General features: G+C 33.5%; 1 protein-coding gene across 1 annotated transcript in view; it reads right to left on the bottom strand.

Annotated features, from left to right (window-relative positions):
• Positions 1-12,937, bottom strand: part of LOC129221219 (uncharacterized) — a 97,540-nt gene extending 84,603 nt beyond the window's left edge. The window contains exon 1 of the mRNA XM_054855673.1: positions 12,801-12,937. Coding sequence (XP_054711648.1) covers positions 12,801-12,867 — 67 coding nt within the window. The 5' untranslated portion in view covers positions 12,868-12,937. The remainder of the gene's footprint in view (positions 1-12,800) is intronic.
• Between the last annotated feature and the right edge of the window lie 1,624 nt (positions 12,938-14,561).

The raw sequence follows: 14,561 nt of genomic DNA, 5'->3' as shown, positions 1-14,561 counted from the left end.
GGGGGGGGGGGTATGTATGTTTGTGTGTAGGGGTATGTGTATATGTGTGTAGGCATGTGTGTTTGTGTAGTTGTGTGTATGTGTTTGTGTAGGTGTATGTAGGTGTATGTGTGTATGTGTTTGTGTGTGTGCGTGCGTATGTGTGTAGTTGTGTATGTGGTATGTGTGTGTAGGCATATGTGTTTGTCTCTATGTGCAGGCATGAATGTGTGGGTAATTGTGTGTATGTGTTTGTGTATGTGTGTAGGTGTATGTGTGTGTATGTGTTTGTGCGTGTGTGTGCTTGTGTGCGCGTGTGTGTGTAGTTGTGTATGTATGCACGTGTGTGTAGGACATGGATGCAACCTGGAGACGGCTTTCGCTATAGGAGCAGCATCGTGAGGACCCGGTCGACGGTGATGCTGCAGAGGGTGGCGGTGGGAAAATAAAATGAAAGGACATCAAAACAGTCAAGTGAGAACAATAAGCAATCGTGATTGCTCAAAAAAAAAAAAAAAAAAAAAAAAAAATTAATTTGAATTTTGACATCTTGAATTCAAATTATGTTTTTCGCTATCACGAGTGTGTGTATGTAGGTGTGTATGTTTGTGTGTGGGGTATGTTTTTTTGTGTGAAGGGTTATGTGTCTGTAGGCATGTGTGTTTGTGTCTGTTTGCTGGCATAAGTGTGTGGGTAGTTGTGTGTATGAATGTGTGTGGGGGGTATGTGTATGTGTGTGTAGGCATATGTGTTTGTGTCTGTGTGCAGGCATGAATGTGTGGGTAGTTGTGTGTATGTGTGCGTAGGTGTATGTGTGTGCATGTGTGTAGTTGTGTATGTATATGTGTGTAGGCATGTGTGTTTGTGTAGTTGTGTGTATGTGTTTGTGTAGGTGTATGTAGGTGTATGTGTGTATGTGTTTGTGTGTGTGCGTGCGTATGTGTGTAGTTGTGTATGTGGTATGTGTGTGTAGGCATATGTGTTTGTCTCTATGTGCAGGCATGAATGTGTGGGTAATTGTGTGTATGTGTTTGTGTATGTGTGTAGGTGTATGTGTGTGTATGTGTTTGTGCGTGTGTGTGTGCTTGTGTGCGCGTGTGTGTGTAGTTGTGTATGTATGCACGTGTGTGTAGGACATGGATGCAACCTGGAGACGGCTTTCGCTATAGGAGCAGCATCGTGAGGACCCGGTCGACGGTGATGCTGCAGAGGGTGGCGGTGGGAAAATAAAATGAAAGGACATCAAAACAGTCAAGTGAGAACAATAAGCAATCGTGATTGCTCAAAAAAAAAAAAAAAAAAAAAAAAATTAATTTGAATTTTGACATCTTGAATTCAAATTATGTTTTTCGCTATCACGAGTGTGTGTATGTAGGTGTGTATGTTTGTGTGTGGGGTATGTTTTTTTGTGTGAAGGGTTATGTGTCTGTAGGCATGTGTGTTTGTGTCTGTTTGCTGGCATAAGTGTGTGGGTAGTTGTGTGTATGAATGTGTGTGGGGGGTATGTGTATGTGTGTGTAGGCATATGTGTTTGTGTCTGTGTGCAGGCATGAATGTGTGGGTAGTTGTGTGTATGTGTGCGTAGGTGTATGTGTGTGCATGTGTGTAGTTGTGTATGTATGCGCATGTGTGTAGGACATGGATGCAACCTGGAGACGGCTTTCGCTATAGGAGCTGCATCGTGAGGAGCCGGTCGACGGTGATGGTGCAGAGGGTAGCGGTGGGAAAATAAAATGATAGCACGCCAAAAACAGTCAAATGAAAGCAATAAACAATCGTGATTGCTCAAAAAAAAAAAAAAAAATTGAATTTTTGGCATCTTGAATTCAAATTATGTTTTTCGCAATCACGAGCGTGTGTGTTTGTGTAGGCGCATGTGTGTGGGTGCGTGGGTGCGTAAGTGTATGTATGCATGTGTGTGAGTGAGTGTTGTGTACGTGCGTGTGCGTGTAGGTGTTCGCGTGTGTGTGTAGGCGTTCGTGTGTGTGTGTGTGTGTAGGCGTTCGTGTGTGTGTGTGTGTAGGCGTTCGTGTGTGTGTGTGTAGGCGTTCGTGTGTGTGTGTGTAGGCGTTCGTGTGTGTGTGTGTGTGTGTAGGCGTTCGTGTGTGTGGGACATGGACGCCACCGCCCAGCAAAAGTGGATTCCGGGGGACAGTGCTCAGGACCAGCCGCGCCGCCGCCGGTGGACGGTGGTGCTGCAGGCCTGGTCCAAGCTGAAAAAGGCACGGACGCCAAAAACGGTCTAGTGAGAACAATAAGCAATCGTGATTGCTCAAAAAAAAAAAAAAAAAAAAAAAAAAAAAAAAAACAGGTTTGAGTGTATTTCCTTCTTGATTTCTAGGTCCTTGAGCATTGGCCCTCATTGCCTCCTGTATTTGACAGCAGTCGGGAACTTTGTACCGAAATTTCCTGGCGTTGAGAAGAAACCATGGCAATCCAGAAAAATTGGACTCTAATCCTGCCCAGATGAGTAATAAGCACGCAACAGCGTATGCAAAAAATGTATAACAGTAGTAATAATAATATAAAAAATAGTACCCCCCCCCCAAAAAATAGTATTTTGTTCAACCAAGACTTAAGATATACAAATTAATTAGAACTCGTTTTGTCAAGATCTCTCCATTACCTACCGAGTAAATCTCGATCTATTACCTGCTGTCACAATCTCCCTCACCTCCCTTCGGAGAAATAAAGAGTTTCCATAGAGTGACTGCCAACTTTACATGTGCAGTTTTGATTTAAAGATTTTTCCCCCTCCATTTTTTTTTCTTTTTTTGTTTCCTGAGTCAACATTTAGGAATCATTCGCTAAGTACATATTACATTAAGTACATTGAAAATTCAAATTTCGATTGCAGATACCTGTTTCGGGGTTTCAAGGAACACCCGCCCCACAAAAAAAGAAAAAAAAAAGAAAACAATATTCCTTGACAGAATGACGCTACTGCATGTTGTAGTACGTTAAATTTGAAATTGTATTTGATCAAAATATACAGGGTCCATTATGAAAGTAATGAGCATAATGTTATTGTGACGCGACGATAGATGGCAGCACGGTAAAACCGGCTGGGAAATGTGGTGCGGGATATGCCCTTTCAATGCATCCAGTCGTCAGTTGCTTTCGAGCAGTGTGAGCGGAGATAAGTGCCTCCGCTTGAAGTATGTTTTCAACTTTTGTAACATAACGCAATGGAGCGTTCGCTTGAACAATGATACGCCATAAAGTTTTGCGTGAGGTTTGGAAAAAATGCAACCAAAACATTCCAGATGCTGCAAGAAGCCTTCAAGGACGATTGCATTTCAAGATCACAGTCTGGGAAGTGGCACAAGGCATTCAAAGAGAGCCAGGAGGAGGTCGCCGACGAACCCCGTTATGGATGTCACCCCCCCCCCCCCGGTGATCCCTCACCACCTTACAGTCCCTACTTAGCTCCATGTGACTTCTTTTTGTTTCCGCGACTCAAGGGAGAGAGATAGAAGAAAGGAAAACATTGGGGAACCTTGGGAAACATCCAACACCATGTTACAACGTTCCTGAGAGGCATTCCCTTGGAAGAGTTTCAGGGTGCCTTTCAGGCGTAGCAAACACGTCTCCGCAAGTGTATTGATGCAGGAGGAATGTATTTTGAAGAATATTGAACTTTGGACAAATTACGATCAATAAATATATTTTGCCAGTAAATGCTCATTACTTTCATAATGGACCCTGTATAACTGGTACAACTATGGCATGACTTAAAAAGATATGGATATCATAAGGTTTTCGGTGAAAGAAAAATAAAAATTATAGTTAGACATTGGATAAAAATTTATACGAGAAAAAAAATCTTGCAAGGCTATAAAACTTTCAAAAAATTACTTTACTCTTCTCTTTCCTCAAATTCATGGAGAACTTAAAGTATTGTAAATGTAAATACTTTATTTATCATCAAAATTTTATAACTTAAATAAAACCTCCGAAGAACATAGAAAACATCAATGACTACTTTACATTCCGAAGTGCTTTCCTTTAGATTATGCAACAGTCCTTAAGAAATAAAAACATTCTTATTCATCGTACCTTTTATATACACATACTAACTGCTATGGGCACATGAATTTTATCTTTCGTCGTGCGATCGTATTAATGGACATAATGATAATAAATTCACGCGACGTGGGGTCCATTTCCTTAATATTAGAGGAAAGTTTGAAAAGGTATCCATTAAAATGTTTATGGCGTAACTTAAGGGTGAATATGTAGAAAATTACTCTGAAGAGAGAAAATGTGAATTGCTCGAAAAAAAAGGGAGGCAGAATAAAATTAGGTTTGAAATGGGCGAGATGTGAGAAAATGTTTCTCTTTTGGCGATGTTTTTTGAGTTTTCGTTTTTGGGAAATGCGCGAAGAAAATAAAGTTACTCGTGTGACATTCTCAAATATATTACACTGCAGGAAATTTTGGTCACTGTTCGTTGATTAAAGAAAAATATTCAAAAATAAGGTAAATGAAGAGAATATTTTCACCCAGCATGATTTTGCGTCTCTACAGTTTATATTATACATTTAGGATTCATAAAAAGTTGTATTCTTAAGCAAATGTTTTGTTATATTTTTTGTCAAACGAATTTAGTTCAAGTCACAGAAAAATATTAAATAACTACATTTACTTTCTGAGTAACGGAATTTTTTTTCCTAAACTCTTAAGGGCGTAATCTCTTTTTAAATGACCGTTTAAAGAATATATTTCATCACAATACCCTCTAACTCTATCTTTCCTAAAAACGGTTTTAAATATCATCAACCGAGTAGGCACTTTTAGGAGGATTTAACCCTTTCCAAAATTTTTTGTAAAGGCAATTTTAAATATGACTTCCTTTTCGTCATGTGTTGTTAGCGGTTTTTATTTGAACTTTGAAGCAAATAAATAATATTCTGATTAATTGTTTGATAAAAATATATGTTTGTTTCATGTGCATTGAGAATGCAAGAAAAAAAAAAACCTTTCTTGAGTTCCTCACTAATCTACAAGGCGTAACCCTCGTAATTTTCTTGTAAACAATAAGTTCTGTCTAGAACTAAACTAGCCTAATTTCCCATATACCCATATTACTTTCTAGTACCTGATCAATGTTCTCAAAAATAGCTAAAATCGCAGATTGTTTCAAAAATATTTTTTAAATATTTTAAGCTGATTTCTAGGAATAAAATATTCCTCACTTATCTTAAAAAAAGCAGCTTTTTTAAACAAAACAGCTGCGTATATCTTTATGTAGAAACATGAATGACTTCGAGTTTATGCGCCGAAAACTGAATGCCTAAATTAAAACTTTAGCGTCAAAATAAAAACAAGTCATATCAACTATAATTATTTCACAGTTAAAACCATAGCTGCGGAGTCGGAGTCAATCTCATTTTGGGATAAAGGAGTCGGAGTCGAATATCCAAAAATCAGAGTCAGTCATCTGTCCTCCGTGTATAAATTTTTGTCAAAGCTATGAAGTCAGAGTCGGAGTCCGATTAATTATCGGGTACAGGAGTCGAGTCGGAGTCAGGTGCTCCTTAATTCTCGGAGTCGGAGTCTGGAGTTTGGCGTCAAGAGCTGTTTCCAACAAAATTTGTTTGAAGTAAATCCGCCTTCAAGTACGGAATCTACATTGACTTTCAGTTTCCCCGTAGGCGCTAATGTTAAGGGATTTGAATTGTTCAAAATTGAACGGAAAATTGTTGAAATCAAAAAAAGGTATCTTCGGTACATGTTCATCAAAAGCTTTTTCCTGCAAAATTTTTATGAAGCCGATTCGCCTCTTCGTTCAGGATTTATAGTTGAATTTTCTCGTAGGCGCTAATGTTAAGTTTTTTTGAACTGTTCAAAATTGAACAAAAAATAGTTCAAATCAAAATGTGAAATATGGAATGAGGTTTACTCGCTGAGACCTTTCGAACAAAAAAAAAAGTTTGTTTGAATCGGACTATTCATTCAGAAGTTATTAGGGGGGGGGGACAGACAGAAGGACCGACAGACAGACAGACCGACAGACATTTTTCCCCATCTCAATACCCTACTTTCCAATTTTTAATTTTTCAATATTTATCTAACTATTTTATTTATTTTTGACTTTTTTTGTTTTTCGGGATATTTTTAAGATGCATCAAGCCTTCTTTCATGCTTTTTTCTTCTTTCTCTGACTTTTACTGGGAAAGTAGGCTAAAAACGGAATCTAGATACATCATATTGCTGTAGATTAACCAAGAAGTATTTCCCTACGTGTAAAGGTTTCCTAAAATGTAACTCTTTACACTTTAGGGAACCTTTTGAGCTTACCGTTTTCTTGTAGAAACCTTTTCCCACTTAAATTTAGAAAACTATTTTTGTATATTTATTTCATCGCAATGCAAGCATCTCAATGAAATACAAGGTAGCTAAACAGTTTTTTATTGGTTTAATAAATTGAATAGCTTAATGAAAAATTCCCAAAAGCTACCAATAAAACATTTGTTTGTTATTTCACGAGCACTACCTGTAAACATTTTGATTTAGCAAATAGTGAGCACTTGTAAACCCCTGTCCAAGTTCGAGTTAATCACATGTAATTTCGTTCAGCCCAAGTTAAAGACCTCTGACGCAACTCTTTACATCCTAAAACGCAGTAAAGATCCAGTGTCTTATTTAGCCAGCTCATTCTTAAAAAAAATCTTTTTGTTTTATTAGTATGATTATTATGATTATTTTTATACTGGCTTAAAACGCAGTAAAGATCCAGTGCCTTATTTAGCCAGCTCATTCTTAAAAAAAAATCTTTTTGTTTTATTAGTATGATTATTCTTTACTTACAGTCTTTGAGAGTTTTTTTCGTGATACCTTTCTTAATATTCGCTGTTTTTTTCATTCCTTAACTCTTTTCAGTATAGTCCATGACAATTCATGAAAAGAAAAACATAATCAAAAAAAAAAAAAAACTGTCCCGAAATACAGCCCGTGAAGGATGACAACCTGAGCACCTTTTCTCACTTTCAATTTTAGACAAAAATTTCGACTCCAAGAATTATAGATCCGTCGATTCCGACTTCTGTACCCAAAAATTAGTCGGACTTCCACTCCCCGACTCCGATTCTGGCTTCGTAGCTTTGGAAAAAAATTTAGACATGATGGGAAAATGACTGACTCCCACTCTTGGAAATTTAAAGTCCTCAACTTCAACTCCGACTCATTTATCCCAAAGTAAGTCCAACTCCGACTCCACAAACATTGGTAGAGTTGCAGACTTTGAAGGAAAGGGAACGACTCCGACTCCGAGTCCTTGAATTAAAAACCTTCAACTCCTGTCTCTGACTCCTTAACCCCAAAATAAATTGACTCCGTCTCCGCAGTCGTACTCTTTTGCTATCAAATAATTATTGTTGACATGATTAGTTTTTATTTTCACTATAAAGTTTTAATTTATTTATTCAATTTTTATCGGAGAAATTAGAAATCTTTTATGTTTTAACATAAAGATAAGGGTAAACGATTTTTTTTGATGATGTACATTTTTTCTTTTAAGTCGACATTTTATTGTCGTTTATTTATTTATTAAAGTACATTTGTCCTTTTTTTAAAATAATTTTTTGGCAACAGGGGAAAAACAAACGATTTTTTTTGTTAATATAATGTATTTATTTTAACAAGCTTATTATTTTTAATTCTTTTTGAAAGCGATTATGTATTTTTTTAAAGGAAAGTAATATATTACTTGCTATAGGTAAAAGGTGATATTACTTAATTTGTTTGTTTATTTATTTTCACGCATCTGTTTCTTTAGATGAGCGATGCATCTTTTATTTTTAGAAATCAGCTCATAATGTTAATAAGTTGTTTTAGAAATAATTTGCAAGTTTAGTTAATTTTGGGAATGTTTATCAGATACTAGAAAGATGATATTGATATACGGGTAAGTATTCTTGTTTAGTTTTGGATGGAACTTCTTGTTATTACGCCTGTTTTAGTTTCATAATTAGTAACCATTTATTGATAGCAATGAGAATGAACTGCCCTATGAAACTCTTCAAAAACGAGACACAGGTGTATACCCTTTTGAATATTAGCTATGCTCGGGGGGGGGGGGGGAGGGGAGGGGACTTTCTGGTGTCCCGGTTGAACATTTCAGAAATCTGGCATAAAAAAAAAATCCGCAAAATTTCTCGCCAAGTTGAAGAAAAAACTTGGCGACCAAAAGCCCGACAATATAGCGCCATGTGTCCACCAAATCATAACATCACTTGAGTTTGCATTGAAATTAACAATGATTCCCCTTACGACAGTTGATGACCTTTAACGTATTTCCGAAATCTAACATATGTTAAATTCAAAAACTTTCTAGACTACAAAGGTAATAATGGGCCTGGATTGACATAGATCATACGTTTCAAACTTTTTCATCTTGCCTTGTAATCTATATAGGCACTTCGCGCTAATTTTATTCAACTCTCCTAAGGTTTGCCCTCTTTTGGCTTTTTTTTTTTATGTTTAACCAGTCGAATTTTTTATAGCACTTGACTGTTAAGGATTTGGTGGGCTACTTGAGTATGCTTTATCCGAAGGAAAGGCGCTGTGTTAGGAACCCAGAACAACCAAGAAAAAGCAGATTTTTTAAAACTCAACTCTGATATTCACCCATTGTAAAATGAAAATCTACATGGTTGAATTTCAATGGATTTGAAAAAAAAGTTCTTTGTTAAGCACGCCTCTTGAAAGATCGCAAGTGCGATATTAACCGTATATCGAGCTAACATCTTTTTCAATTTCACTTCAAAGAAAGCCTACCTGATCCTCCCGTGTTTTTTAAAACATGGGGCATTTTTCGTCTACATAAAAGAATAAAAAAAGTTTCATATTTTATTCGTTTTTAAATTTTATATCATGCAATTGACAACCACCAATAATTAATGATGCAATAAAATATCGATTAATTTCGTGCAATAAATATTAGAAAGAACAAATCTACTTTTCAATTAGGAAAACAAAAGATAAGTCTGCAATATTTTTGCACTATCTTGGGCTAACAATGTGAATGTAGTTTTAAAATGTATGTTTACAATTTGGGAATAGAAAAATAAAAAAAGGAAAAGCTACTATTCTGAAGTTGAATTTACTATAAAGTCACGTTTAAAAAAATAATAACAACACTAATAATAATAAAAAACTTCTATTCGATAATTTTATTTACATGAAAGAAACTTAGCATGGTTTTTAAAAAACCTTCTAACATACAAAATTTTAATATTAATATTCTGATTTTTTTTTTATTTAAACTTTTTTTTGAAACCAAGCGAAGTTAAAAATGCTTGTGGTAGCACTCAACTCCACGCCACCCCCCTAATTTTTTTAAAGGGAAGCCTGTTTTAAACGTTTTAAAAACAGGTATACTACGTTTAAGAAAATCAAAAATATGTTATATATTCTTCCATGATTTATTTTGTTTTGCTAATTTGATAGATTTCACCATTGTAAAATGCATTATTAGATCATTTCAATTCGAAATAAGTTTTTAAAATTCTTCCTGAGTACCAATTCTTTTCTTAAAGCGTTTCCAAAAGCATTGAAATCTATCTTTTAATTTTGAAAATTTTCGCAATCATTCCTATGAATAACAAAACGGAAGAACATGAGAATCTAAAATATAATAATTCAATTTAAGAAATGCTATATTATTTAATAATTTTCCAAATTCCACTTTAAATTTAATATATTTGATCCAGAGAAATTCTATTGTAACAGATGTATTAATAATTGCTCAAAAGAACTTTCAAGGATTAAAAAAAATACATTCTCGCTAACAAAGAAGAAGAGTCAAGTAAATGAATGCTTTTAAAACTAAAAGAAGTACTCAAAATAAAATGATCTTTTTACTTGAAATAAACCAAAAAATGTTCAAAAGAGAAAAACAAAATATGCGCAATTAATTTAATGTGTACAAATGTAGTAGACACTATAGAAAAAAATGTACAAGGCAATTTATAATTAATGTTACGTAAATTTTCACACAAAATACAAATTCAGTGTGATCGATATTTTTTGATTTTTATCGATGTTGAACACAGCAGTTTGGTTGCACAATATTGCTTTTTAAAGAAATAAATATATGCAAAAGTGTCAACAATTTAGCTTATGAAAATATAGCAATCCATTAACATCATGATTATTGCAGCAATCACTAAAATAAATAAATACATGCAAGTAAATAAATAAATGTAACGTTCATTAACGAGCCCCTGATTGGGAAAATTCACATAGCGTTTAAACATTTGTTTAATTGATATTGTACCTAACGTCAAACAAAGACAACTTTTAGTGAGTCCTTAATTTACAAACTTCTTATTTATTTATTTTTGTTTCTTTAACGACACAACTTTCTTTTCAAAATATTTCAGTTACAGCATGCAAAAAAAAAAAAAAAAAAAAAAAAAAAAAAAAAAAAAAAAAAAAAAAAAGCAGAAAAATTAAATTTTTAGCTGCAACTGCAAATTTAAGGTAAAACTTCGCATTTTTTAACGATCAGATTTTTGTTTATTTTTGAACTTTGAGTGTTTTCATTCGTTTACGAATAAGAATATCAATTTTTAATACAGAGCTGATGTTGCCTTTAACTGTAGAATGGTTTGATTCAAAGGTATTTAAAAATGTATACCATTTTTATTCTTTCTACTACATTGATTTTGATTGTTTTAAATAAGACAAATGTAAGGGAATGTGGACCAAAGTGATTGTTACGATAACTTACTATTTCCAAAATGAAGAAATGGAATTTTGTTTTGAAAACTACACTACATAAAGAAAGAGCAGTATATTTTAAACAACACTTGAATCGGAACGTTTTTCTTTTCTTCTTTAAAGTCAATTAGTACCTTGAAAAAGAAAGTGGAAATTTTCAGCTCTTATTTTTCATGGGGCAAAGTAAATATTTTTCGAATGAATTCTTTTCACATTTAATTGTTAAAAATATTTTTGATCAAGTGGATGAGTAACTAATACGATGAATGAATAAATAGATAAATGAAGCAATAAACGAAAAAAAAAATAGTAAAAAAATATTAGTATATTGTCGCCTGAGAGCAACCGTAAGATATCTTAGTGATATTTTTGAGATTAGATATCTTACTGTTGCTCTGAGGCAACGATATGTAAAAATAAATGTTTAAATGAATTATTGAATGAATGAGAAAATAAGTTAATTAATAAACGAGTGAATTACAAAATGAAGGAATGTAAATGAATTAATTAATAAAAGAATACGTAAATGATTTAATAAATGATCTAATATAATTATTCAATAAACTACATGTGTTACTTTGTAGTTCAAATGTCATTAAATAGGTAGAGCTATCAACAGAGTAAATTTCTACTTTTTCCCTTTCCCCCGTATTTTCCTTTGCCCCACATTCCCCTACTACTTAAAATGCAGTTTCACTTAGTTTTTTATTTAAACTGGCAACAATTTCACCAAAAGTAGAAAGGTAAAATACGATGCTTTGTCCTTATGATGTTTGTTTACACTGATCTGTGATGTTTCAGTATTATTATAAAACCACAATTATGCATCTAAATTCACTTAACTTCAGAAGGAACTTCATTATAGGTTCCAACTAAAAGTTGTGAGTATAACTGGAAAGTGTTTTAAAAATATGAAATGAATGGAATTCAAGTTGTAATAAAAGTTGTATGATATTACACGATATAGACAAATTAATTACACTACTGTCCAACCACGGATTGTATAGAATTTTCAAACGTCCAGACAAGACTAATCTATTTGACTGAGGGTTGAAAGTAAAAATTTGATGCCGGTATTCCGCTCATTTGAATGAGACTTTGCTTCTGCAAAAGCTGGCATCGCTAAAAAAAATAGATTGCTCCATTTCCGGCTGTAAAATGGATGTTTGTCTTTCCATGCAATCCGTGGTCAGACAGTACTACAGTGTTTCTGTGAATAAAATATTCTTAATTTTACAATATACATATTTTCTAAAGATTAGTTTAAAACTTAGTTGTGATCAGTTAATTTTCTGGACTGACAATTAATCGAAATTAAAAACAAAACCCTGCCGTTATAAATGTGTGCTATACAGGGGAAAATGTAGGCATGACATAAACAATAATTATTGCATAAATAAATTAGAGAAGAGTTAAAAAAGAACTTTACACGGTAAAATAACGAGGAAAATAACGATAAAACGAAACTTAATTGTCTAGCAATTTAAAACTTAGATGAAATTAGTTAATTTTCTGAATCTATAGCTGGATGATATTAAAAACAAAACCATATGGTGGTTAGTGTTTCTTAAATGGGAGAAAATGTTAACATAATTGAGGAAAAAATATTACATAAAAGCTATTAAAAGAGTGTTAATTTATATTTATCACCAGGTAAAATAACGAGGAAAGTAACGGAAACACAAAACCATATTTTTTTTGCAATTTAAAATTTGTGTGTGATGGGTTAATTTTCTGAACTGATAATTAAAAGACAATGTAAACAAAACCATGTGGTGGTTAATGTGTAGCGTATAGGCAAAAGTTTCAACATAGTACAGGCAAACTTTATTACATAAAACTATTAAAGGAGTGATTATAAATGTTTCTTAACCTTTAAAACAACGAGGAAAATAACGAAAACAGAAAGCTATATTTTCTAGAACTGTTAAACTTAGTTGCGATCAGTAAACCTTTGGAACAACAATTAAACAACAATATAAACAAAACCATGTGGTTTTAAATATGAACCGCATAGGCGAAAGTGTAAACATGAGGTCGACAAAAATTACTACATAAAGCAATTAAAAAAAACATTAATGAACAATTCTTACCCTGTAAAATAACGAGGAAAATAACGGAAGCCCGAAGCCAAGAGTATCTGGTTGTCGCACCATCCATAGCTCTTCTAAAAGACCGAAAACTCCGTGCTACTACTCCTCACACACTCCTTCCTCATCCCACAATTCCCAACCTTCTGCACATCCCAGAAAGAGACGAGGCCTCTTGATTCACCTGGAAGAAAAACTGAAAGAGAGAGTCACAGAAGAAAAAAAAGACGGAGAAAAAGCGATGGAAGAAGAAAAAGTTTCGAGGTAGATGTCGTTGTGGGAGTAGGGGAAAAGAAACCCCGTTAGTTTGTCCTCTTCTCTCTTGTCGAGCTCTTCAATGAGATGTTGTTGGATTGGAACTTTTGCTGCCTTTTAATTTTTTATTTCTTTCAACCGGACCAGTCGATCGTCTGCCAAATAAAAAAAAAAAAAAAAAAAACGATAAGAAGTGAAGGGAAACCTTTTGCTTTTCTTTAGAATTCAGAGCAAAAGAGGTTATGAGGCAGGGAAACGGTTATTTTTGTAGGGGTAGTGGTAGAGGTAACTTATTGAGGAGGGATTATCTATCTCTTCTGGTTGGGATTTAAGGGGGAATTTGCCGAAGGAGAAAAAGGGGATTCTGCGACTTGGGACAGTTTGAAACTTAATGGTTGAGGTTTCTTTGGCAGCAAAGTTTAAATAAATGTGTTTGCTTGTTTATATTTCGAAAGGGATCAATCAGAATGGAAATAGCTGAGTGTGCGAAAGTGTTGTGGAGGAATTTTTTTTAGAACATTTTTAGGAAGCAAAATCTTTAAAATTGTTGTAGAAATGCAAGATTTGTTAATTTCTATGATTACTGAAACAAACAGATGACAAATTTATAATGGCCGTTACAAACTTTTGGAAGTTAAATGAACGCGAAACCATTACTTCGTTCAATCTGTTTATGAATGACAGTACTTAGTACATGGGAAAAAAGGAGAATAAAATATGAGAATAAAATATTAGTTTATTTTGAAGTAGCAATTCTTCCAGTTTCTGTGAACTTTAAAATTTGCAATTTATCAAAACTACTGAATTAACATAACTAAATGAAATACAATTTCGACATTGATGTCAAAGAAATGCACACGTATTCACAAAAGTTAAAACATATTCAAAAATCCAAGTTTCAGAATTTTATGTTTCTCCCTGTTAAGTTTTTTTAAATATATTTTTTATTTTTCATTTTTTTTTTGCATTTACCTATTTGGTATAGTTTGAGTAGCGGAAGACTGCCTATATTGGATCTATTACGAATAAACGAATTGGGCACGATAATCCAAATTTTATAACAAACTGACTAAGTAAGCACGACCTCTTTAAATACCGAGATAATTTGTCTCATCTGTTTTTAATCGAGTTTCATACTTTGAACTTTAAATGAAGCGCAATGTATCGAGCTTTAAATAAATATCATGGAATTAATAACTAGTTAAGAACGAAAATTCTTTCCATTTAAATTGAAATTATTTCTTTTTAAAACTATTTAAGGCTACAGTGGACTATTTTTTTTTCAATAATCAATATAGATGCTTAAAACTTTGTGTGCTTGAATATTCCTTACATCTAAAACAATAAAATAATCGGTGCAAAATAAATTAATACTTTTTCAGAAGTTAAAAAAATAAATAAATAAATAAACAAAATATTTAAAAGTTTCAAATTGCTCCAAACACCCCAATTTTTTTCCAAAATTTGAATTTCCACTTGTTATTCAATCATAAGGCATAATTAAATCAA

Source organism: Uloborus diversus, chromosome 4 (assembly GCF_026930045.1).
Source record: "Uloborus diversus isolate 005 chromosome 4, Udiv.v.3.1, whole genome shotgun sequence".
NCBI classification, from domain to species: Eukaryota; Metazoa; Arthropoda; class Arachnida; order Araneae; family Uloboridae; genus Uloborus; species Uloborus diversus.
This window is presented reverse-complemented; position numbering and strand designations above follow the sequence as displayed.